A 25,615-nucleotide genomic window follows, 5' to 3' on the forward strand; every position below is an offset into this window, starting at 1 on the left:
AGTGCCAATAATACTGAGAGTTACGCCCTACTAGACTTTGGACATTTGTCTGTTTCCAGAAACCAAATCCATCTCTAACTATTGAGTATCTTCAAAGGAATGAAACATAGGCTCTAACGGTGATTGAAAAGTGAGTCCTAGAAATGTTTTCGGCAAAAGCATTACATCATTGGGATAAGTGAATACTTTTCTAATGTGGTTCATTTGAAAGTTTGCATGTGCTTAGTAGAAAAAAACCCTTATTATCTTAAAATCACATCTGGTGGACTCATTGGTGAGATGACTTAAAAGACCTATTTTTATAAAAATTTATGGTAAGTAAAACCAAAGTACTTGCTCTTGACACACACACACACACACACACACACACACACACACACACACACACACACAACAAAACAGCTATGCTAATGAGATCTGAGCTTGACTGTAGAACCCAGTGAGTTTATAACTGAATCACTCAGATTACCATATGTTGATCTCACTGATTACAAAACAAATATGGGTAATTAATTTTTAGCCACTTGGTCACTGAAGACAAGTCAAGATAAGAGAACGTATATAGTACTTGAGGGAATAACCCTTTTGAAGCCTGTGGAGGCTATCTCAGTTCCAACTTGTGCTACTTTCTACTAACAGATAAAAAATAAAACAGAGAGCTCCTGAGAAAATTAAACAGTATCATTTTGCCTGCAACTGGGTAACTACAAATGTTAATAATTGAAATAAATCAATATAAACAGAAGACATTTTCATATTTTATTAGTTTTATATAGGTGATGGAAACAACAAAAATCAAAACAATGGTACAGCAAATTATTCAAAAGGTATATTCATCAAGCAATTATTCAAAAGATATATTCATCAAGCAATATTACTGAAACAAAGTGAATATGATTTAATTTTTTCACATTAATTTCAATATCTGAAACATGGAACTATTAGCAGAAGAACTTCTGTTCCAGGATTTCATCTCCTGTATGGTTCATATTTCCCCTAAATTTGGCAATAAGAACTTATACACTGTGGACTCTTAGTGAAAACTGATGAATAAGAGGTTATGGTTTAAGCTCTTGGCTAAAGTGAAATACTTTTCCAGAAAAATATTCCAGGAGGGAAGACATTTGTATCTAAGGTCATCTAATTATCAATTGATAATGTGAAGCCTCAAAGTTAACAGTTCTTTTAATTTCAATTCTAGCAAGTATCTAATCGAAACTTAGCAAGCTCACTGATTTTGTAACTTTCATTGGCAGCAAACTCCACATATTAACTAGACTCATAAACACACATACATTTCTTTTTTCTCTTTTAAAATCATCTACCTGTTAACTTTATCAAATTCTCTAAACTTTTATTATTTGGGTAAGTAATCAATATTATTTGGGGAAATAACCTCTCCATGAGATTTATTTGGTGGTTCTTTCTTAGTGCCCTGTTTCGGAGAGCTAAGAAGCAGTGGACTGCCGTTTTCATTAAATCTCTCAAAGAATTGGTTCAAGTGCCTAGCTCTGGTTCATCATCTGTGGACCATATGATGGGGGGGGAATCCTTTGAAGAAAGTGCATGTGGATAGTTTGATAAAATGTAACAAACGATGTAGATTCTTTTTCTCTTCCTTCATGTCAATGGAGATTATTTATTTCTTCCTATCTATCTATCTACCTACCTACCTAGCTCCTCATAGCGTTTTCTGTACATGGGCATAGTCAAGTGGCCATCTTAGAGGTGTACAAAGAACATTTGTGTGGGATACAGGTGATTCAGCTTTAATTTTTGGTCAACTACCAAACTGCTATAGTTCACAAAATAATTCATTTAATTTCGTTGAGTGTTAGTTTTTTTACTGATTAAATTTGTTTTAACTGCTCTATGGATTATCTGTTATCAAAAGTCCTATAAGGGATATAAGCATAGCTCGATTATTATTACTGCTTCTGTGTTTAAGATTCCTTGAATAAAAAATTCAGGTCATAAATTCTCTTTAAGATAACTGAGTAAAATATTTTCAAAATATAGGTTATAGGTCCTGTATAGGTCTAAATACAATGACTGTAGTTAGAATTGTATTATAGGCACTTTTACCTGGCACTTCATTCATATAACTAAAAGAAAACATTAGACATTTTCAATAAACAAAAATAGGAATATAAATTTTATCATTGTTATGATTCTTTAAAATAGGTTTAAAATTTTGATGCACTTGAATCTGAAAGGCTCTTGTTGAACTAATCGAACAACCTTCTAAGAAAGGATTTCTTGGCAGGAGTAATAATTTTCCCAGAACCCTTTTTGTGGAGGGATTTCAGTGGAGGCTTTTTTAAGGGTAGAACTCTTTTGGGGGTTTGCAGTGCTCTTGCTATCTCCACATGCTCGTTGCAATAATATTTGTTGCTTCCTTCTGACAGATGGATGAGTGTGCTTTCTGCCAGATCCATACACTGGGCATGGACCCAATGCCCATCTCCATGAGAGCAGTAAATCATGGCAGGTTTGTTGAGCTCAGTTGAATAAAATGGTACCCAAGTGTTGATATCCACATCACAAGTACGGCAGCATGTAATCCAATAGCCCGTTTCAGACTCATCTTCCTCATCATCTTCATTATAGGTGTCAAATTCATCATCACCATCAAAACTATTTGCTTCTGCACTGAAACAAAATTCTTCTGAGTCTTCAAAAGGAGTGGAGTCCCCGGGGTCTTCCGTTGATGTCTGACTATTTGTGAATGTTTTCTGATCTTCATTCACATCGTCTTCAGCACATTTCAACGTATAGAAATAGAATGCTTCTGAAACAACCTGTTTATTGTCTCCTGGTATGCCGAGGAAAATAGTTCCATTTCCCATGTTGCTTCCAAACCATATCTTGCTGTGCTTAATATCTGGGGTCCAATCTGGGGTTTCCATCTCACGAATTTCCATCTTGTTGTCCTCAAAAGAGATGATGTTGCAGACCATTCTTTTTTGATTTTCAAGCTGATAGCCACCAATGATAACAAATTCATCATTGCTTATTTGAGTCAGGATTGCACTGGAGACAGAGATTCCTCCTGGCATGACTGTGCAGTTCACAGCTGGGCTACCCAGAGGGAGATCAACCCTTATTCTGTATAGGTTGGCAGGGCGGATGTTATTGGCAAGTGAATGGCCTCCTAAAATATAAATGGTATCATTTCTGGCAATGGAGACATGAAAAGATAGCCCATCCTGAAGTTCTGGAAGAACGTATGATGTAGAGCACCCAAATTCAAAATCCACCAAGAAAATATGGGGCAGGCAGTCAGCTACACTGTTCCATTTTTCTGTGGTTCTTTGGGCGGAAGGTATGTATGACCGTCCTCCAAAGAGAACACCCACACTTTTTCCGCGACTATACACCACATCAATGGAATGACCATACCTGCCTTCAGGAACATCTCCTACCAAGTCTTTCTCTGTGCAGCGAAAAGTAACTTTTTTGTTGTTCTTGCAAACAACAGACATGATATAAATCTTATCTGAAAGCTCATTGTTTGGTGTTTTCCCTCCATGGATGATGTACTGATGCTTTTCAGACTCTAAGTTGCCTTTGAATGTGCAAGTGGCTGGGTAACGAAGAGGAGGAAGGTAACAGGAGTCCTTAGAGAAAACTGCAGGCTTCAGTTTGAGATGGTTATGCTTTATATCAAAAAGGAAAACTCCAGTGGGGCAGGACCTTTTGGGCCAGCCTTTTTGGCCAAAGAAGAAAACTTGCCCATCAAAATTCATTAATGAGAAGCCTGGTTGAATTAAGGCTATGTTATTACCGACTGTTACCATTTGTAGTGACATATTTTCTGATCGTGGATAGATCTTTTACCTGAAAGAATTACAAAAATTTTTTTGCCTTACTACATCCCTTCATATAAAATCACTGTGTTTAGATCCCCTCACACGTAAGAAGCATTTTAAGAAAAGAGCTGTCCCACAAGCTCGTAGTGGCCTGAATTCGCAAAATAGCCAAAATTCAGGCAGCTAGGTAAGCAAAGAGAAGCAGAACCTTCCAGCTTAATACCATTCAAGAAGCTGGGACCCGTTTTAGACATGGACTAGCGTCCCTTAGACTTCTGGGAATTGTAGTCCTTTTCCCTTAAAGATTCGCCGCTTGCCAACAGAAAGAACGACATTTCCCAGAAATCCGTTCTCTATGGGATGTGTGGCTACGATAGTTTGTGGCTCCGCGAGAGGAGTCTGTCTGAATAAAGACGCCAAAAATGCGAAGTGACTAGATCGGAGCCAAGACGTAAAACTAGAGAAGAAGAGGTGAGAATGGCTGACGCAGACCCAGCATCCAGGTTACGGGAAAGCTTCGGCACCGGGAGCGGCGTCAGGCTACCCCCGCCCGGGTGTTGTTGGAGCGTCTCCTGGGGACTCTTATTAACAGGTGACCCAGTAGGAAGCAGGGCTGCTTGTGGCTAGAGCGGGGTTGCCTGGAAACCGCAGCCCGAGGAGACTCCCCGCCCAGGTGTTCTCTCGGACTGCTTTGGAGCTTTGGAGCTCGACCCAAAATTGCACCCCCGGGCTTCCCTGGTGGCGCAGTGGTTGAGAGTCCGCCTGCCGATTCAGGGGACGCGGGTTCGTGCCCCCGTCCGGGAGGATCCCACATGCCGCGGAGCGGCTGGGCCCGTGAGCCACGGCCGCTGAGCTAGCGCGTCCGGAGTCTGTGCTCCACAACGGGAGAGGCCACAACAGTGAGAGGCCCGCGTACCGCAAAAAAAAATTGCACCCCCGGGCCTCCTTAGGTTAATGGGGCGGCGGTGTGACAGGGGCACAGAGAATAAAAAGCTATGACTATTTTGCGGAACCGAAAGATTAGTCTCTGAATACCTGGAGTGCAGGGGAGAATTTACCTGATAATGTTTTTTTTTTACCACTCCTGTATTTAGTCATGGAAACACAGTAATGAGACTTTAGCGGGTACCCCGCCAGAGGCTATTTGTTTTCTCAGCTGCTCTTCCTTCGGTTTTTAGAGTTCTTTTAGGGATGCAGAGAAGTTTCCTAAACACCTCTCCTTCTCCCTTCCTCCCCCAGCCCCCACTCCTCCCTCTTTTTGGATAAGAAAATAGAGTTAGTGGCTGTTATTTCAAATCTCTCTTTCCAGCCCCAGAACCTTGGAAGTAATTAGTAATTCTGTTGTAAGCAGGCATTAAGCAAAGAGGTGCCAGAATTATTCAGAATGTAATATTTGTATGATTTTTAAAAACAGGTATTTACTAGATGGAGTAAGCTTGATAAGTTTTAATTTTTTTTTTTTTTGCGGTACGCGGGCCTCTCACTGTTGTGGCCTCTCCCGCTGCGGAGCACTGGCTCCGTACGCGCAGGCTCAGCGGCCATGGCTCACGGGCCCAGCCGCTCTGCGGCATATGGGATCTTCCCTGACTGGGGCACGAACCCGCGTCCCCTGCATTGGCAGGCGGACTCTCAACCACTGCGACACCAGGGGAGCCCGATAAATTTTAATTTTTAGAAAAATAATTACTTACCTTGGAGAGATGTCAGGAGCCTTAATGGGAAATGCACGCCCTGTTTGCAGAGTGAGGTCCTAGGCACTAAAGATTAAAGGAAACAAAATAGCACAGATTCCTTGACTTTTAAGAGTAAATTGTTAATATGCTTCAAAAACAGTATAAAACAGTGTCTAAGAGTATGGGCTCTGAAGGCTGACTGGCTGGATTCAAATCCTGGCTCTGTCACTTTACTGTGTGAACTTGGGCAAGTAATTTAACCTCTTTGTGTCTCAGTTTCCTCATCTGTAAAATGAAATAATGATTTTACCTACCTTACAGGTTGATGTAAGTTGTGATTAGTAAGTTAATACATGCAAAGCACTTTGGACAGGGCTTTATACACTGTAGGTCATAGCTGTGACGATTATGCTTGAACTTATAAAAAGTAAGGTGGTTAATGCAGTTACCTGCCAGTCATGGCAGATGATGTTTATAATGTTGGAGATGATTAGAAGGGCTTCAGGATCTGGGAATCTGGTTAGTGAGTGTAGACTGATAATTTTTTAGACTAGTGAGAATTGGATAAACATATACAACAGAGGAGTTGGTGGTAGGTTCAGTTTAAATAACAGGAAATATTTCATTCTTCTTGTTACCCTTTCTCTAACCCCTCATTAAATATGCAGACTCTGAAGTTGGAATGTCTGAGTCCAAATTTGGGCTCTAAAAGTTATTTGCTGTGTAACTATTTTGGGCAAGTTTTTTGTCTCTTTTTTTTATCTGCAAAATGGGGATAATATTAGTACCTATTCGTTATTTTTGAGAATAAATGGGGTGACACATGTAAATCACATAGCACATATGTGATCATATATGCTGGCACATAAGTATTGAAGAAATGTTAATTGATGCTGTAATTTATTTTTATTCCCCTTGCAAAGGTTCTTTGGACCGTGTGGAGTTTATGGTCAGTCTAATGAGATCTTGGTGGGGCTGTTTGCCTTGAAGATCAGGTGTAATTAATTGCTAATTATTCTCTTCTACTTATGTTTAGCTTACTTGGGAGACTCCTCAAGGTGTGATATTTTAATAATCATCTGTGGGTTATTAAACCAAGTGAGGAACTGGTGAATGAGAAGGATTATTACTAAGGTTATGAAAGCAAGCCTTTTTTTCCTCAGACCATGGTGGTTTGTAGGTTCAGCAACTTGCCTTGCTTATGAAATAACCTGGGCAAGTGTTTGATTTACTCATGGCCTATCCAGGTATACATGAGAGAAGGCATCTGTGCGACTAAGAAAATGCTCTCCACAGGAACTGAAAGGAAGTACTCTTGGCGCTCAGTTTGGTAAAGGAAAACCATACGCGATTACACTCAGCACGACGTGTGATGATTTTTAGAGAGTTGCTCACGTTTGGGCTGAGGGAGCACCAAAGCCTGCTTGTTGTAAACACCTGTGAAGACCGTTATTGGGATAGAAAGCAAGCTCTACAGAGGTAATGGGTCCCAGATCCCAAGGGGTGACCATACAACAAGAACACTTGCTTTTAAATGGAAAATTAAAAATAAAATGTTTTCATTGTAGCCCACTGGCTTCATTTTAAAGTTCATAGGGATTTGGGCTTCTCATAAGTGAAAACACTGTTATTGTAGATTAAACAGAAATATTTTCTTGGGCGAGACATAAGGAATACTACCCCTTTTTGTAGCTTATTTTGGGTCACCAAAGATTTCTGACCTGTTCTCCCTTTGGTGCCCTGCTATTTGGCTCACCTCATAATTTGAGGGCCCTAAAAATAGTGGTAAAATTGATTACTGTTAAGATGAATTACCTCTTCTTGTAACACAGTTCAAGAATCTGTGTATTTAATTTTTAGATTATTCATTTTAAACTATGGCCAGATTACTTATGTATTTAAAGAATGAACAAGAACATTGAAAGTGTTTTCACATTATTTTGCCGTACTTGTTTATTTTGCAGTTTTCCTTTACTAACTTAAATATGTCTTCACAGGAATAGACTATAGTATATTTTCCACGGTTTTACTATGACTCTATTCATCACATCTTGGTTTTTAAATGAGTTTTTAAAAGGTGACACTGGAACTAAAATAATCTACTGAAGTGGTTTTCTTTAAATAGGCCAGATAAACACAGGCAGATTTTGAAAAAAAAGACACTGTTCTTTGACCGAAAGAAGTGTCAAAGTCAACACATTAAAGGTTCTTTTTAAAGGTCAGAAATATAGGACCAATAACTTTATACAAGTCTCCCAACCCCATGCTAACATTCCTCAGCAGGGAGATTTTCATTTATTCACTGTGAAGCTAGGGCATAGTTGAGAATCAAAAAAGGGCTAATGATGTAAGGTCTGGGTTTGTAGTTTCCTGTGTCTGAACTGACACTCTTTTCCTTCCAAAGGAAGCTACTGTACTCAGAAGCATTAAATCTTGCTGATCAGTGTTGCCCGTTTTCCTGATTGCTCCAAAAGAGCAGGTAACCTCGTGTAACTGCAGTCTTTTCGTGTACGAATTAACACTCTCTTGCACGGTTAATCAGGTTTGAGGCATACAATGTTTGATTTTTTTGCTGGCAGTAAAACCAGGATTAGGTCTTCCTTCTGACACTTACGCCAGAGAAGCATTTATGCACTAAGAGTAAAATTTCAACACTGTTGCCACAGAAGTAAAATCCTTGCAGCAGCCTGAGACCAGAAAGCCCCTCTCTTTCCAAATTCTACATCATCCCTTCCCCATCTGGACACCCAGTCCACCTGGAACTAACATACTGCTGAAGGGGGGCATCTTTCCCTTAAAGTTGACAAACGTAGGCTCCCATATTTTAGCTCTGGTAGAAATGAAGTTATTGGACCTACCTGAAGGCCAGGGGCGCAGCTCACCCCTCTCTGAATCTTTGCCGCTAAACCAGGTATTAAATGTCAGCGCTTGGGGAAGATTCACTGACTGCTCACTCTGACCGTGGCCTGCAGAAGGATGACGGTAAAGAGAGTATGTATGTGTGCCTACAGATGTTCCAGTGAACACTGATCTAACGGGAGTAACTGACTGTGACCTTTTTTTTTTTCTTTAGATGGTTAAGGGAGATATCCAACCAGGGTGTACCCTCAAGATTTAACTGTTTCCTTACTGGTGAACAATGGAAACATAATCTATTATCTGTAAAGACCAAAAAAACCACAAAAAACTGGTAAAATCCTGATATATTAAAAACATTTTAGAATGTTTAATATGTTTATTAAATGTTTATTATTTAAACACTTAATAAACATTAATAATATAATAATGTTTATATAATTAATAAACAATAATGTTTATTATTTAAACATTAATATTTAATGTTTAAATAATTAACATTATTTAAAAAATACTGTATGATTCGAATGGGAAATTATTTTTACTAAAGCAGAGACTACTAATACGAATGTCAGTTATTTTGACCGTGAATTGCTCCTCAGTGGTCTCATTTTCTTTAATGCAAGGCTCAGAAGGAGTTCTGATTATGGGAGGCCTAGCACCAACTTTGTGTCAGGGAACTGCTGTGTAATATTGTATAGTGGAATGATTAAGAAAATGGGCTTTACAGTCAAGCTGACCTGGTTTTCTCTGCCAGCTTTGCCATTTTCCAGGTGGAGTCATCTTAATCCTTAAGCCTCTTTTTCCCACCTCTGAAATGGGGATAGAAATATTTACGTCAAAAGATTGTTGCAAAAAGACTGAATGAGATAAAGTCTTTGAAGTGCTCAGCCAAGGAAAATATTCCACAGTGGTCTTAAAAATTATGATAGTAGCCTCCCCATTCCCACTCCAAAGTTTCATAATCAAAGGAAGAATAAACCAAAAGGTTGAGAACAGATGAAAAAGCTGACTTAATTTTTTTTAATGGACCTAAGTTTTTAGAGCAGTTTTAGGTTCGCAGTAAAATTGTGTGGAAGGTACAGAGGGTTCCCATATACCTCGTGCCCCCCACTCACTCATAGCCTCCCTCATTACCAGCATCTCCCACCAGAGGTACATTTGTTACAATCGATGAACCTACATTGACACACTATTATCACCCAAAGTTACATTAACATTCACTCTTGGTGTTGTACATTCGATGGCTTTGGACAAATATATAATGGCATGTATCTACTATTATAGTATCATGCAGAATAATTTCACTGCCCTAAAAATTTTCTGTGCACCACCTGTTTGTTGCTCCCTCCCCTCAATCCATGGTAACCACTGATCTTTTTACTGTTTCCATAGTTTTGCATACTCCAGAATGTCATATAGTTTTCAGATTGGCTTCTTTCACTTAGTAATATACATATAAGTTTCCTCCTAGTCTTTTTATGACTCGATAGCTCATTTCTTTTTAGCTCTGAATAATATTCCATTGTCTGGATATTCCACAGTTTATCTATTGTATTTTCCTACTGAAGGACATCTTGGTTGCTTTCAGGTTTTGGCAATTATGAATAAAGCTGCTGTAAACATCCATGTGCAGGTTTTTGTGTGGACATAAGTTTTCAACTCCTTTGGGTAAATACCAAGGAGCACTACTGATAATTCATATGGTAAGAGGATGTTTAGTTGTGTTAGAAACCTCCAAACTGTCTTCCAAAGTGGCCGTATGATTTTGCATAACCACCACCGATGAATGAGAGTTCATGTTGCCGTACATCCTAGCCAGCAGTCGGTGTTGTCAGTGTTCTGGATTTTGGCCATTCTAATAGGTGTGTAGTAGTTATCTTGTTTTAATTTTCATTTTCCTAATGACATATGATGCGGAGCATCTTTTCATTTGCTTATTTGTCATCTCTATGTCTTCTTTAGTGAGGTGTCTAGTAAGGCGTTTGGTCCATTTTTAATCAAGTTGTTCGCCTTCTTATTATTGTATTTTAGGAGTTCTATGTATATTTTGGATAACGGTTCTTTACCAGATGTGTCTTTTGCAAGTATTCTCTGCTATCGTGTGGCTTTTCTTTTCATTCTCTTGTCAGTGTCTTTTGTTATTTTATTTTTTTATAGTTTTATTTATTTATTCAGGTGCGTTGGGTCTTCATTGCTGTGCACGGGCTTTCTCTAATTGCGGTGAGCGGGGGCTACTCTGTTGTAGCGGGCTTTTTGTGGTGGTTTCTCTTGTTGTGGAGCACGGGCTCTAGGTGTGCAGGCTTCAGTAGTTGCAGCACACAGCCTCAGTAGTTGCAGCACGCGGGCCCTAGAGCTCACGGGCTTCAGTAGTTGTCGCACGTGGGCTTCAGTAGTTGTGGCTCATGGGCTCTAGAGCACAGGCTCAGGAGTTGTGGTACACGGGCTTAGTTGCTCTGTGGCATGTGGGATCTTCCCAGACCAGGGATCGAACCCATGTCCCCTGAATTGGCAGGCAGATTCTTAACCACTGTGCCACCAGGGAAGTCCTGTTAGTGTCTTTTGGAGAGCATAAGTTTTTAATTTTTATGAAGTTCAGCTTATCAATTATTTCCTTCATGGATCGTGCCTTTACTGTTATATCTAAAACGTCATTGCCATACCCAAGGTCATCTAGGTTTTCTTCTATGTTATCTTCTAGGAGTTTTATAATTTTTGTTGTTAACACTTAGGTCTGTGATCCACTCTGAGTTAATTCTTGTGAAGGGTATAAAGTCTGTGTGTAGATTCCTGTTTTTGCATGTGGATGTCCAGTTGTTCCAGAACCCTTTGTTGAAAAGACTGTCTTTGCTCCATTGTATTGCCTTTGCTCCTTGGTCAAAGATCAGTTAGCTATACTTATGTGGGTCTATTTCTGGGTTCTCTGTTCTGTTCCATTGATCTATTTGTATATTCTTTCACCGCTACCACACTGTCTTGATTACTGTAGCTGACCTAATTTTAAACAATTCGTTAAAAACAGTTACATCAAGAAAAATATATACCATTTATTAAGCCCACTTCCTGACCATAAAACTTTTCATTTCTTTGTGCTCTATTCTAATTTTTATCCAAATGTATACATATTTTTACTTAGTTATGATAAGAATGTATTTAAATTTTATCTTTTTAATGTAACATTATTTCATATATACTATGAAATGTATATTTTATTTCCAAAATTTTTAATAGTTGCCTAAAATTCCATTAAGTAAATATATCTGGCCATTCAGTATTGTTGGTCATTTAATCAGGTTCTATGTGGCTTAGATGATAGAATGCAGGGATCAGAGGTAGACAGATTTGGAGTTGGGTCTTAGTTCTGCCACTTACTAGCTGAATGGCCTTTTTGACCTTCAATTTCCTTATCTCTAAAACAGGGACGATACCTGCCTTACTGGGAGGATTAATGGATATAAACTGTCTGTTATAAAGAGTGTACTCAGTAGATCTTGTGTAATGATGATGGTGCCATAAATATATTTGTGTAAGTGAAGGTTTTCATTTTTTGCCAAATTTTAGGATATATTTTCAGGGTTGACTTTTAAAAAACTGACAAGTAGCTCAGTTGTTTGGCTGATTCTTGGCATTTGGAATGTTGGTCCATGCCTTAAAAAAGTGTCATCATCTCTTCTGTTACTTCCATGATGACTTTTTTTTCTTTGTCTGCAAAAGAGTATTGGGTCATTTCTCTAACCTATTTATGGTGTTGTATAATGATTATGGCACTTGAAATTCCAGCATCAGTGACAGCTCTTATAAAATTGACATATTGGTTATCTCCACAGTAAATATAAAGTAAGAAATGCAACCTAGAAACCAGGGGTAGGTTTAGGTAAGTGTTTTAGCCTTTGAATTCTACTAACACCAGAAAACAGGCAGTTTTTTGCTAAATGGGTTAGTTGTCTCCTAAAGAGACTGGAAATTAGCAACATGTTTGGAAATGGATTTTTAAACCCTGAGCCCTTGCCACACATTAAGAGAGCATTAGACTCGCAGTGAGCTCCTTCAGAGCCCCCCGTCTACCAGAGTCCTCAGCACAGAAACTAAATGTGAAGCCATGAACAATATTTATTGAGTATCCACTATGTATAGAGTCATGCGGAGAATTAGGAAAAAAAAATCACAGACTCAGCTCTTGCCCTTAAGGAACACGCATGATAGCAGGATGAAGCAACTTTTTGATTGAGGATAAACATGTTTTACATTCTTTCTATGCTCACCCTTTGTTAAGAGTTCACCAAGAAATCACAGTTATAGGGACAGAGTCAAATTCCTACCGAAATATATGGATTTCTCGTGCCTTAAGTCCAAAGACTATGGACAATTAAAGAATACAAGTCAGTGTCATCACAGAGTAGAATAAGTTTTATTCCACAGAGGAGATAAAAAACTTAGTAATGGGATATACTGACATAGTAATTAAATGAAAAGGAAGCATAATTGGAGAAAAATAGAACGTCAGAGATGGAAGACAGCTTCAAGTCCAGTCCCCTTATACCTACATTCAAACTGCTTAAGGCCAGAAAAGTTAGATAACTTGAAAGGGTAACATAGCTGCAGGGGTGTGTGTACATGGTGGGTGGAGGAGGGCAGGGGAGGAGCACAGTTTTGTGAACTCATGACAGTGTTTCTTAAGAAGTGCAGTGACCTCTCAAGCATTTCCATCCCCATCGTATAAATGGAGAAAAAACTTAAATGACATTGTTGCTCAATGGGTTAGCAAGTGTTTGAAATGAGGTCAGTGGCAGCTTTTCATAGCATTCAAATAGGCATAGACAGGGCTTCCCTGGTGGCGCAGTGGTTGAGAGTCCGCCTGCCGATGCATGGGACACGGGTTCTTGCCCCGGTCCGGGAAGATCCCACATGGCGCGGAGCGGTGGGGCCTGTGAGCCATGGCCGCTGAGACTGCGCGTCCGGAGCCTGTACTCCGCAACGGGAGAGGCCCGCGTACCAAAAAAAAAAAAAAGGCATAGACAATTTTTACTTCTTTAATAAGTGGCTGATTTTTCAGGAAATAATGTAAATAGTGTGGGAAAGGGAGATGTTTGGCTTGTTGAATGAATCCCTTGATAGAAGCCACAACTGAAACTAGCCAAGAGGAGAAAAGAGGAAGGAAAAGGAAACGTATAGAAGGAAGCAATCTACAGTTAGTATGATGGGTTGTCAAGAGAAGAATGTGACAAGGGACTTGTCATTTTTTATTTAAAGTAATGAATTAAATACAGCCACCTGACCAGAATGTTCCGTGATGTAAGGTGGACACTTAGTTGTAAAACAAAATGGAGCAAAATTTCAGAGGTGTTTTACAATGTTGTACTAGAAAGAAAATGCACTTAAAATTTTTATTCTTAGAGAAGGAGGGAATTTGTGTATGTTAATTTCTACCTTTGAGTATAGAAACCATGATGGCAAAAAGAAGTTGTTTTTATGTTGGTGTGTGTGTATGTTATGTGGTGTACATCAAGGCAAAATTGCAAATAAAATGCTGAGAGAAATTGGAAGCTAGGGAAGCGCTGTATTACTTCTTAAGGCCCATTTATTATTCCATGGTCATAGGAATTTAGAATCAAAAATAGCTGAGAAATATATTTTAAAATCTTATTTCTCTTAAGATAACGTCAGATGAAAAGGTCAGCTTTATTTGCAAGATCTGGCATTTCAAAACACTTGGAAATGAATTCCTAAAAGCAGAGTTGATTTAGTTTGGCTGGTCTACACCTGCTCCTAACTAACTGTGCAGGTGTTGCTTTAAAGCAGGCTTTCTGGTTTTGTGAAAGTGCTGTGCACTGTCCATGTGGCCGACAGGCTCCGGAGCTGGAGAAAAAGGGATGATTTTAATTGAGAGTAGATGCCTTTGTGTCACAGTAGTTATGCAGTACAGATAAAATGAGCAATAATGGGACATTGCGTCCCATGGGAAGGTGGGATTACAATTGAGCTAATAAATCTTTTATGATTGAAATCTTATTGCGTGATTATAGAGCTCTAAAGTTAACTTAGAAACTCTACTGCCTTATGGATTCACAGCTTTATCAGGGGCCTTGAAAAAATGTTCACTGAAAAACACTGTTACTGTCTGTAACTCACTGAGGTAGTTGATCACATTTCTGAGGCTAGGAGATCAGTTTTGAATAAGATTGAAATGTGTGTATTGTACATTTTTCTTGATAAAATGTATTAGTCTAGAGGTCAGTTAATATGCTTGTAGGAGTTTTGTTAGGGGGTGAAGGTAGGATATTGACTTGTGATTACACGACTCTTAAATTTTTCAAAAAAGCAAATTAAGAAACAAAAAATGGTAGTGAAAAGGTATCTTTCTGCTTTCAAAAACAATGGATTTTCTGAAATTTGTCTTATGGGTATATCCTTCAGCTTCCATGTCCACAGGTAATTTGCTTTTTAAAAAAACAGTAGGGAGTGAGCAGGGAGAGGCAGTTCTGAATGCTTAACTGTTTGCATTTTTGCAAACAGTTCAACTGTGTAGTTGAAAACAGTCTAATAGTTGACCTGCCTCAGTGAGTCAATGCAGACGTTTCTGGGTTGACTTAAACAGCTTGGAGGAAGAGTATATTTTGGGGAAATAAAATTGATTTTATACAATCTGCTGATGAACAACAGGGCTTAATGAATGATAGCCTCAAGAAACCCCATTGCAGTAACTTGGATGGATGATCAGGAAAGGGGGGAAGCAAATTTTTCAAGAGGAAAGTTTCTGCTCAAACATGTAATTTCATAGATCAGTATTATTCCCATCCTCCAGAGCTTTCTGCAAGAGGAAAACAATCAACACGCCTGAGTTCCAACATTTCTTGGTAAACTTTTACTGGGTGTCTTCTCTTTCTCTTTTCCTTAAGGTGAGATCTTTTGTCAAGGAAAGAGTAAAACAAAGACATGCGTACTTCTGAGACCTCTGCACAGATGACAATACACAACTTCTGTCTTCTAAAGCTTTGTAATCTATGTTCAGCCCTAAGCCTCTCCTGCCTCCCACAAATGCTTTCCATAATATTCACTGCAGAGGCTTGTACCTAGGGGAGTTTATATGGAAGTCCAGAGGCTTATACTGTCAACTTTTTCGGTGATGATGGAGAATTCCATGCTTTTTAACGTACTAAAAAAGGCTTTTTGGGAGAAGCTTATAAATTGGAATGCTGTGTATTCTTAGATGCTAGAATGTATGTCTTTATCTCATCCTGATAAACTGTAAAGGACTTTAGATCCTCTTCTGTTTTTAAGGTGTTTTGTATTTATGCCTTCCTCTTTTCCTTTGTTTTCTTGTTCCTACTGGTAGATGTCTAAAACAATGGTATGTATGCATATGTGTCTGTGTGTGTGTGTGCTTTGTCTCAAGATGTTTTGTATGTTATTGGGGTACAGAATGTGCTTGTAGTCAGATGCATGGATACATCCAACCAGGGTGAGATTGCTGCCTGCTGTTTAAGTTCCTGATGACTTCGTGTATGCCTTACATGTCATAATCAAGAACATCTCATTACTGTTTATGACACGAGAACCACATAATACGCTCATCAGTAGAGTCATTAGTTGACAAAAACCTCACTTACAGTTTCTTTACCAGATTCCTTTATTTGTTCTCTGTGATTGGACTAGATGACCTTTAGGTTTCTCTCAACTCTGAGAATCTTTGGCAATTTCTGTCCTTGGATTTCGTACTCCTTAATATGATCTAAGCGACATAAAAAGTATTATAGGATGCAAAATAGTTGTTGTTCAGTCAAGGCAGAAGCCATCAGTTCACACCGGGTCTCTTCTATCATGTCAATAAATCTATACCCGTACAGTATAATTTGGTCTTTTGAGATTTGTCCATTTTCCAAAGTATAAAAGGAGACCTAGCCTTTGAAGTCTCAAGGTTGATGGTTTCATTCCTCAGGCTAGATGAATTCTTTTTAAAATATCCCATTTTATGTTTCACACAGCAGGAGCTTCTTATTAAGAAGAACTATGAGAATTTGAGAATGTGGGCTTTGATAGCCCCTGCACAACTCTTTAAAAATGTGTTATTATTTATTACTTTCAAGCATTAGTGGTAAACCTCACAATTTAAAAAAACACACACAAACGTTTTTGCAGACGTACACCTTTCTGTGCTGTTAGAAAGCAGGTTACGTACTTTGAGAGGACACTAGCTCAGGGTGACTTGTTTCTTAAGGCTTATCACGCTCGCCTCTGACAGTTGTGTTTTGTTTAGCTAAGTCTCATGAAGCAGGGACCTGAAGATAAGCATCAAAGATATGCTACAGAGGGCTGCCCTGGTGGGACAGTGGTTGAGAGTCCGCGTGCCGATGCAGGGGACACGGGTTCGTGCCCCGGTCCGGGAAGATCCCACATGCCGCGGAGCGGCTGGGTCCGTGAGCCATGGCCGCTGAGCCTGCGCATCCGGAGCCTGTGCTCCGCAACGGGAGAGGCCACAACAGTGAGAGGCCCACGTACCGCAAGAAAAAAAAAAAAGATATGCTACAGCAATGGTGATAATTCCACATACCAAATTTTATAATAATGTCTGTAGAGGAGCAGGTACCCTTTACAGGGACCTTCCTGGGACAGACACCCCCCTCCCCACCCCATGTCCTCTGCCTGCCTCTTGTTTGTAAAAAGGCCCTAGTCTCCTAGATCTTCACTGAGTTCCAAAGAGCAGATTCAAACAGCTACTAACTAGGGAAGTGAGGGAATGTACAAACAAAGGAAGAACAAGCCCAACTTAATTTTTTTCATGATTGTTATCTTAAACCAATTTCTTGATTTATGACCCCAAACTGTTGAGATAATGTCCTGTGGGTTCAACCAGCTGGCCCCAAGTGGACCTGAACTTGATGACACCGGAGGATCAATTAAAAACTGAAACTCCTAAACCATCACGGAGGCTCTGAGTACATAATACAATGTTGCAACCATTGCTTTTCCTCTCTCCTAGAAAAAGTTACAAAAGACAGACGTCCCTGCTATTCTATAGCAATGGAATGAAGGGTTGACAGTGGGGAATTACAGCCATGGCATCAGCTCCTGAATAAAGCAACTTTTCCGTTTGCACCAACACTTGTCTCTCAAGTATTGGTCTTTCCAGCAATGAGCAGTCAAACTTGGGTTCAGTACCAGCCTCATCTAGTTACGTGTCCTTTCAGAGAGCAGGTGACACTAACCGGCTTGAGTGGTCGTTAGTTTCGTTATTTGTTAGAAAGGGGACTCCAGGAAGGTTATGTGACTTTCTTGCTAGCTCCCAGTGACTCAGTAAGAAGAGAGCCGTGTTCCTAAGGAAGCTTGTGGTCTCCCCGTGAAGTTCAGTAGTCCAAGCAGAGCAATACATCCTCCTAGTGGTTCTTCTGGGTGCTGTGACTGTGAAAGTGTTACTTCTGATTTACCAGTGGGCGTTGTTATACATTTAGTTTTAATTATCATCACAATATGCTTTGGGTCTTTTATGTGGAGCTTTAAGCCTTAAAACAAAACACCAAACCAAAACAAAGAATCTTGTTGTCCAAGCATGTGTCTCTCTCTCTCTCTTCCTTTTTCTGTTTTAGAAAAGTACTTTATGGTAAAAACACAAACTAATGTGAAAGGTAACTGACAAAGCATTGCTTCCTTCTAGAAAACCACTAGGATTTGCATAAACCACTTGACTGTCTGGTAAATGATTATCTGCTCTGTCAGTCTCTGGGGACTTTTAACATGAGGTTATTTATATTTTTATAGATAAGGAAAGTTCTAAATTTGAAGGTGGATATCTGTTAAACTCTCTAAACAATGACAGCTTGTAAAACTGGATTTTCCAAAAGTCTTTAAAAAGTCAGTAAAAACATAACCTCTCCTGTATTCTGGTAACCACATGAATAAAATTAAAGGCATTGAAAGATTTTGAATTTGTGCTGTGTACAGCCTGTTGATTGTCTTGCCTTTTAGTAAAACTGAGATGTGTTAAGGCTAAATACTCAAAATACACCAATTTGAGAATTGCAAAGGAAGTTTAAAGGAATTTCTATTATCACCCTTAAAGCACCCACGAGAAGGCATTTATAGCTATATAAAATACAAACTGGCTGCTTCTGTTTGATATTTTGCCTGTAGAAGTAGATTACCTGAGAAGCCTTGAGAAAGAGATTGGTATAATACAGTGTTGGAATCTTGCTGGGATGCACTTCTGGAAGAGCAGGAGTTTTTGTAATTAAGTACACGTCCTACTGATAGTAAAATAATAGCCACCTTTGAATTTATCATTATTTATTATTTAGCAACTGCAAGCGTAATATATTAAACTATGGGTTGCTGAAGCCTGGCGGTATTATAGGTAAATATGCATACACTGTAACTGGTACTTTTTCCTATATCTAATTTTCAGGTACAAATAGCTTGAAACAGTTTCTTTCATTTTGGGTTGGCACATAGCTACACTTTTTTTTTTTTTTTTTTTTTTTTTTTTTTTTTGCTGTACGCGGGCCTCTCACTGTTGTGGCCTCTCCCGTTGCAGAGCACAGGCTCCGGACACGCAGGCTCAGCGGCCATGGCTCACGGGCCCAGCCGCTCCACGGCATGTGGGATCTTCCCGGACCGGGGCACGAACCCGTGTCCCCCACATCGGCAGGTAGACTCTCAACCACTGCGCCACCAGGGAAGCCCAGCTACACTTTTTAATTTCACTTGGACTTCTACAATACCATGTTTTATCTAGGGTTGTAATGCATCACGAATTCTCTGGATTGATCTTTGGGTAATATTAGTACCTTCAGAGTCAAAGGGGTCACAGTCAAAACATGTCTTCATGTAGACAAAGGACAGAATACTAAGACTGATCCATTATCATCATCATCACGGCTAACATTTCTTGAGGTCCCATGTATATTCATCTAATCCTCATAGCGATCTTGGGAGGTTCTTGTAGCTTCGCAATTCCAGTTTAAAACCCTTGGGGTCAGATGTCTTTCAGAATTCAGAAGTTTAAAAAGGTAGTCAGGGTAAATGCCACGTATTACAGAAAATCTCCAGTGGGATCAGGAAAGCACCTCAAAAGCAAGCCCATTAGTATTTTTTCAGGGAAGCATATGAATAGTTATACTATCTAAACGGAATAAATAAAAGTCATAAACACTTTCATATTAATTCAGGTCAGGTCTTGCCACTAGGTGACTTTGGGTATCATCTTATGAATACATTTTTGTTTTATTTTTTTTTTCTGAGCTTTTTGGTAAATACCAAATAAAGTTAATAACAGACACCAGATTTTCACTCTTGTTTTGGAAAAATAGAAGAACCATGGTGTCTATACAGTATCAGAGAACCCCTCCTTTTTATTATCCCCCATGAATTACACTGGGTGCTTAGGCTGTCATTATTCTTCTGCTTTGTGTAGATAGTCATTTTTTCTCAAAGCTGTGTAAGAATCATATTTCACACAGAATGAATGGAATTCAACAAGATGAAATATCACAACTAAAAACAAAGTTCAAACTCTGCAGGGATTGAGGCGTTGTGTCTTAGCTGACAAGCATTTAGTTAGCGAAGCAGTCAATGAATGAGCTGACAATGTGAAGGGGCCACTAGCATGTGAACGTGATCTTCAGGTATAAAGCAGGAGTGTAACATTTGGAACGTGAGAGTTAGTCAAATCTCAGTGTCTCCAGACGATACCTGGAGTCTTGTCTTCATTTCTGGATGGCATATTTTAAAGGGATGCAGGCACTGTGAAATCTTTTCCGGGTAGATTGATCAAAAGGGTGAAAGGACCCAAAGCCATGTCATACAAGGTACAGATATAGTGATTGGGCAGGTTTAGTTGAGTCTTTTGCCAGCTTCTAGCAATATCTGACTATAGTACCTGCTCAAATGCATAATTTTAGCTCAAGACTGATGGACTGCCAGCTCTATGCCACCTCCTAAGCTATGAAAAGACATGGACCCTGCCTTTCACGGGCTCTAAGTCTAACAGAGGACACAGAAATGTATACAACTATTTACAATACAATGTGATAAGTGGAACAGTAGACACCACTTATAGAGAGGCAGCACAGAAATTATGATTTGCTCTTCCTGTGATGATGGGAGATGGGAAGCTAAAGCTTTCAAAGAGAAACTGAATCCTGAACTGGGTTTTGAAAAAGAAATGAAGTGAATGAAATGAGAAGATTGAGAAAGGACATTATAGTCTTGTTCAAATATTTGAAAGGATATCACGGATAAAAAGGATTGAAATTATTCAGTCCCATCCAGGGACTCAGGACCAGTTGGGGTAGGGTACAGGGAGACAGATTTAGGCTCAGTCTTAGAAGGAGGCTTTAATAGAGCTGTCCAAAGGCTTCTTTGGAACATTCAGAGTTCCCAGTGTCTGGATGTCTTAGAGCACAGACAAGTCAGCTGTTCGGCAGCAATAGTACAATAGTATGGAGGGGTATGTGTGTGTCATGCAATGGTTAGAGAAACATAATGAAGTACTTAAGGGCATGGGTTCTAGGATTACACTTCTAGAACTGACACTTCTGCCTACTGGCTCTGTGATCTGAGATAGAATTGTTATGAAGTGCTCGGAATAGCACCTGTTACCTAATACATGCTCAAAAGGAACTAATAAATACTAGCCACTATTGTTGTCTTTGGAAGGGTGGTTGTTTGACATATTCTTTGAAGTTCACCTTACCTTGAAAGATTTTGGGTTTCTAATTGTGTAACTGTGATGATATTCCTGTGAATTCAGAAGATGGAAATGAGGAACTGAAGCAAAAATTGTGTTAGTTAACAGTTTAGCAGTTGAGATAGGAATAAAACTCTGGTCTCTTGAACTAGGGTTTATTGCTCTACTAACTATCTTGACTTGTCCTTTTAGGACCTTGGAATTCTTCTACCTACACATCTGGAGTATTTTTAGGAGAGGCTGGTACCGCACGACTCTCTGTAGCTCATGTTCTTCTTTGTCTTACAGAGAAAGTGGCTTCATGAATAGGAATGCCTGCCAGATACCAGAATTGGAGGTGATGGATGAAGATCGGCATATTGAAGAAGTCTTGGATAAGTTTGTGAATTGTCACGAGCAAACATACGAAGAATTTCTGAGCACTTTCACTCATCTTTCAAAAGGTAAAATGGAGAAGTAAACTTTCTATAGCAGTTGAGACAATGAATTTTATTATAGTTTTATGTCTTTGCTGTCTTTTTCAGAAAGACTATTGAATGAGCATTCATTCATTCTATCTCTTTGATCAGGTAATTCTCATCAGGGTGTTTGCAACTGCTGCATGTAAATACTAACATTTTTATCCAATCAAGAGTTGTATTATGGAGTCAGAGCCATTGAATTTGAGAACTAAAGAGGACTTGAGAAATCATTTAGTAATAATCCCTTCGTTTTATTTTTGAAGAAACACAAGTGCAAAACAGTGGAGGTTTTTAAAAGCATATTGAAAACATTGAAGAAATCTAGCATCGTGTAGGGTGTGGAGTAACACTGCACACTTTGGGATTCTGCCATAGCCACTTTCTGCCTTGGAGGGAGGTCACTGAGTAAAGAGGGGATAGTAATAGTACCTTAAAGGTTGATGAGGGTTATTTGAGATAATCCACCTAAAGCTGTTAGCGTAGCGGCTAGCACGGACTTGCTGAATGAAGGCCAGGCATTAGTAGTGTTGTTGTCGTTGTTGTGATGATGATGAGGCTATGCTTTCTGTAGAATGGAAACAACCTTTTAGACCGGAGTGATAACTAAAACCCTAAAGGCCAAACCCGTGCTGTGTGTTTCTCGTGATGTGTTTGGTTGCCTCGTGCAGTATTGTTGTTTTATTAAGCCAACAGTTATAAGTTGGAAATTTTACATAAAGAACTTGATTTGCTTTTTTATTCTGATTGAGAAGGTCGGTTACCTCTTATTTCCCTGATGGCAGTATCAGCTGGAGTTCAGGAGCCCTTGCCATGTGACCTCCCTCGTTTGACACACTCTCTGGCTCTCACACACTCGAAAAACCTGTGTATACCCTGCCTGCTTCCCTCACTTAAGTGGCTTCTGTAGGCATTGAGTTCTTGCTCTCAATCTTGGTCCTTTCTGGGTCATGGGATCCACATTCGGGAGACTGTTGACTCAGCTCTTAAGCGGGGTCCAGTGTGCATCTGGTCATGACAGTCTCAGGATACCTGACTTCATGATTTGAAGTTATAGTTCATGTATCCTTAAGAAATGTAAAAGAAGGGTAGTTATAAGGAAGAAAAGGAAAAGTGATTCCAACCTGATTCTTTTATTATGCCAGGTAGTGGGAATATCATTATCTATTTTGTTTACACTTAAGGGAAACAGGAAATTTAGGAAATTCTTGTTAACTTGGGCTGTGAATGATCTATTTTGGCATGATATGTGGATCAGATTAATCTTGATAATGGCCAAATCATCTTTTGGTCTATGCGCATGGATTTAGGAAGATGCTTGCTTTCTCTGAGCCTAATGATAGTTCCATGTTTTCCAGAGCCAAACATGGCAGTATGAATGGCTGGGGTAGGGTGTGGAAGCAAGGGTAAAACTGGCAGAATTAATGCATTTCAGTGTGCCCGTGGCATTTTGATAATCCAGATTATATCGGAAATGTATTTGTAAGGTGGACTTTATTTTTGTACTCTGAAAGACTAAGAACTCCTTGCAAGGACTTGGATATTCTAAGGAGGTTATGCTGTTTTTGTTTTTGGGATGAGGGGTCTAATTCTTTTTTCAAATTTCTGTATGCTCATTCCATGCCGAGAGAAACTGTTGCAGATATGGTGACTTCATTTTGAGTTCAGTTTTAGGCCCCAAACTGAGCTGAAATAAATGATGACACAAGTCATGTAAACTGCATCTCCAAGCACACTAGTTTTTTCCCTTTCAAAATGTCCCTAGGCGCCAGTTCACATTATAAACTAATGACCTGAAAAAATTCCTCCTACAGCAAAGGTTTGTGAGTGGAAAAATATGTCTTAAATCAGTAAGTGTCCTTTTCTCCCCCCAGAAACATTTAAATACCTTCTGAAAAGCCAAATAGTACTTAGGGTCAAGCCTAAGAGTTGAATGATAGCCAGCAGAATTGATCAGTTGGTGTGTTCTGTTAGTTCTGTTTGACGGAAGACATGAAAGCTGTTTCTTCAAAGTTTTCTCCTTCTTTCCAGCCCTTCATTTGTCTTAGTGTATTTGGTTGTTTTGCTGATATGAAGTGGAATCTTTTCTGTGTTAAACTGGCTATCACCACATATACTTATGTACATTTCTTTAGTAAGTTTAGTATCTCAAGTACATTACCATTTCCACTGATTGTTCTATTTATTTTTATAATAGTTATATGCCAGAATGTTTATGGGATTCATTTTCTTTCCAAGAGTGTTAAAGGGGTCAGTAATCCTATTAAAAATATTTCCCTGGAAAAAATTAAACTATAGCCTTATTGAAGAAGTTCACATTACTGCTTCAGATGCTTGGAAAACAGTTGGAAACTGTTAATATTGTACCATAACTGTAACTGTAGTACATTTATGTTGACCATGTTTTGCAGTTTTTTGGTTTTTTTTTTCTTTTTTCCAGTACGCGGGCCTCTCACTGTTGTGGCCTCTCCCATTGCGGAGCACAGGCTCCGGACGCGCAGGCTCAGTGGCCATGGCTCACGGGCCCAGCCGCTCCGCGGCATATGGGATCTTCCCTGACCGGGGCACGAACCCGTGTCCCCTGCATCGGCAGGCGGACTCTCAACCGCTGCACCACCAGGGAAGCCCTTGCAGTTTTTTTAAAAAGCAGCTCTGGTTTTAATAATCACAGTGCATAGTTGATGATAACTCCAGTGTTTTGTCAAAATGTTTAAAGAGACATATTACTTATTAGTTTTAAGCAGACATTTATAATTGAATTCTCAATTAGTGTCATCAGTTCAAGAAAGTAAGACCGAGTTTAAGAATTGTATTAGAAAATCAGCATGCAGATTTTGGTTTTGTTCATTATCACTGAAGACATTATATATTTTTTTTTTTGTTGGTACGCGGGCCTCTCACTGTTGTGGCCTCTCCCACTGCGGAGCACAGGCTCTGGACGCGCAGGCTCAGCGGCCATGGCTCACGGGCCTAGCCGCTCCGTGGCATGTGGGATCTTCCCAGACCGGGGCATGAACCCGTGTCCCCTGCATCGGCAGGCAGACTCTCAACCACTGCGCCACCAGGGAAGCCCAAGACATTATATTTTTGACATTATTGTGGATAATGATAAGAGGCTGACTTTCAATCTTTGGTATTTCAGTTTCTTTGTGAATATAATTAATTTATACTAGACTATTTGTCTAAAGGAAAAATGCTTCTTCCTCCTTATCTGTTATGTTTCCATCTTTTTTTAGGTTACAAAAGCACAGATATAAATAATTATACTTGATTTTCTGTTAATGCATTCATTCATTTATTCATTCAGTAATCCTCTGTGTCTTGTTATGATCTGAGTTTCTTGTTTTAGATGCTAAGGATTCAAAAACAATTAAGATATAGTTTGTGTTCTCAAGCACTCATAGTCTCACACACACACGTACACACACGTACACATACACACACACCATTATTGTTATGATTTTGTGCTTCAGGTTAAATGATTAGTTTCCATTAAGGTTGCCAATTTTACCAACTTCAGCTTAAAATGCTTTGGAAATTGAAATGAATCTACTGTGATTTTATGATTAACTCTTAAATAGGACTTCGTGTTTCATTCTTAAAATACCTAGGATCCAGATTCCCTAGAATCCAGATTTACCTGTTTCTATATTACCCCATAATAATAGCTTTTTACTCAACTGCCATATTTATCTCCTTTAACCTATTTTCTTATGTCGAGATCAAAGATCTTGTTTCTGATTTTGATGTGTAATTTTGTTTCTTGTTTTCTTTATGCCGTTCTCATTTCACTTTCAATACTTCGTGCTTTTAGCATTTTATTGTTCTTTCAACATATATTTGAAAAGAAAAAATCCTGTCATCTCAATCTCCCTTTCTCCCTTCACACCTGTTAATATTTGAATTAAATTCCCCCTTAGGTAGAACATTGTGTGTCTGAATGTTCTGGACAAATGGCTATGCCTGTGGCTTTATAATCTGGTGGTGGTCTAGTCTTTGATTGTCCCAAACTCTTAGTTTCAAAACCTCTGAATAGGTTTCAGTTTTTCTTAGGTTTTAATAATCTTAATACTCATGAGAGAGTTTGACCTTCTCTTATTGATAAGCAGCTAACATTTGTTAAGTACTAGGTATTGT

The 25,615-nt window shown here is 39.2% G+C and overlaps 2 protein-coding genes across 4 annotated transcripts in view; one reads left to right on the forward strand and one right to left on the reverse strand.

Annotated features, from left to right (window-relative positions):
- Positions 1–1,652: 1,652 nt before the first annotated feature.
- Positions 1,653–8,478, reverse strand: RAG2 (recombination activating 2). Its single transcript, XM_032641667.1, has 2 exons — positions 8,344–8,478; positions 1,653–3,840 (listed from the first exon to the last, which is right to left on the reverse strand). Exon 2 carries the CDS (start codon positions 3,810–3,812, stop codon positions 2,229–2,231), a length of 1,584 nt encoding a protein of 527 aa, XP_032497558.1. The 5' UTR covers positions 3,813–3,840; positions 8,344–8,478; the 3' UTR covers positions 1,653–2,228.
- The window catches only part of IFTAP (intraflagellar transport associated protein), a 60,006-nt gene continuing 38,540 nt past the window's right edge, over positions 4,150–25,615 (forward strand). The window contains exons 1-2 of one of the 3 annotated variants that reach the window (XM_032641669.1): positions 4,150–4,283; positions 21,309–21,463. In XM_032641669.1, coding sequence (XP_032497560.1) covers positions 21,322–21,463 — 142 coding nt within the window. In that variant the 5' untranslated portion in view covers positions 4,150–4,283; positions 21,309–21,321. Of the gene's footprint in view, positions 4,405–4,675; positions 4,712–21,308; positions 21,464–25,615 lie in introns of those variants that run through there. The other 2 variants (XM_032641668.1, XM_032641670.1) reach the window with 2 other exon arrangements.

This window comes from Phocoena sinus, chromosome 8 (genome assembly GCF_008692025.1).
Source record: "Phocoena sinus isolate mPhoSin1 chromosome 8, mPhoSin1.pri, whole genome shotgun sequence".
Lineage (NCBI taxonomy): Eukaryota > Metazoa > Chordata > Mammalia > Artiodactyla > Phocoenidae > Phocoena > Phocoena sinus.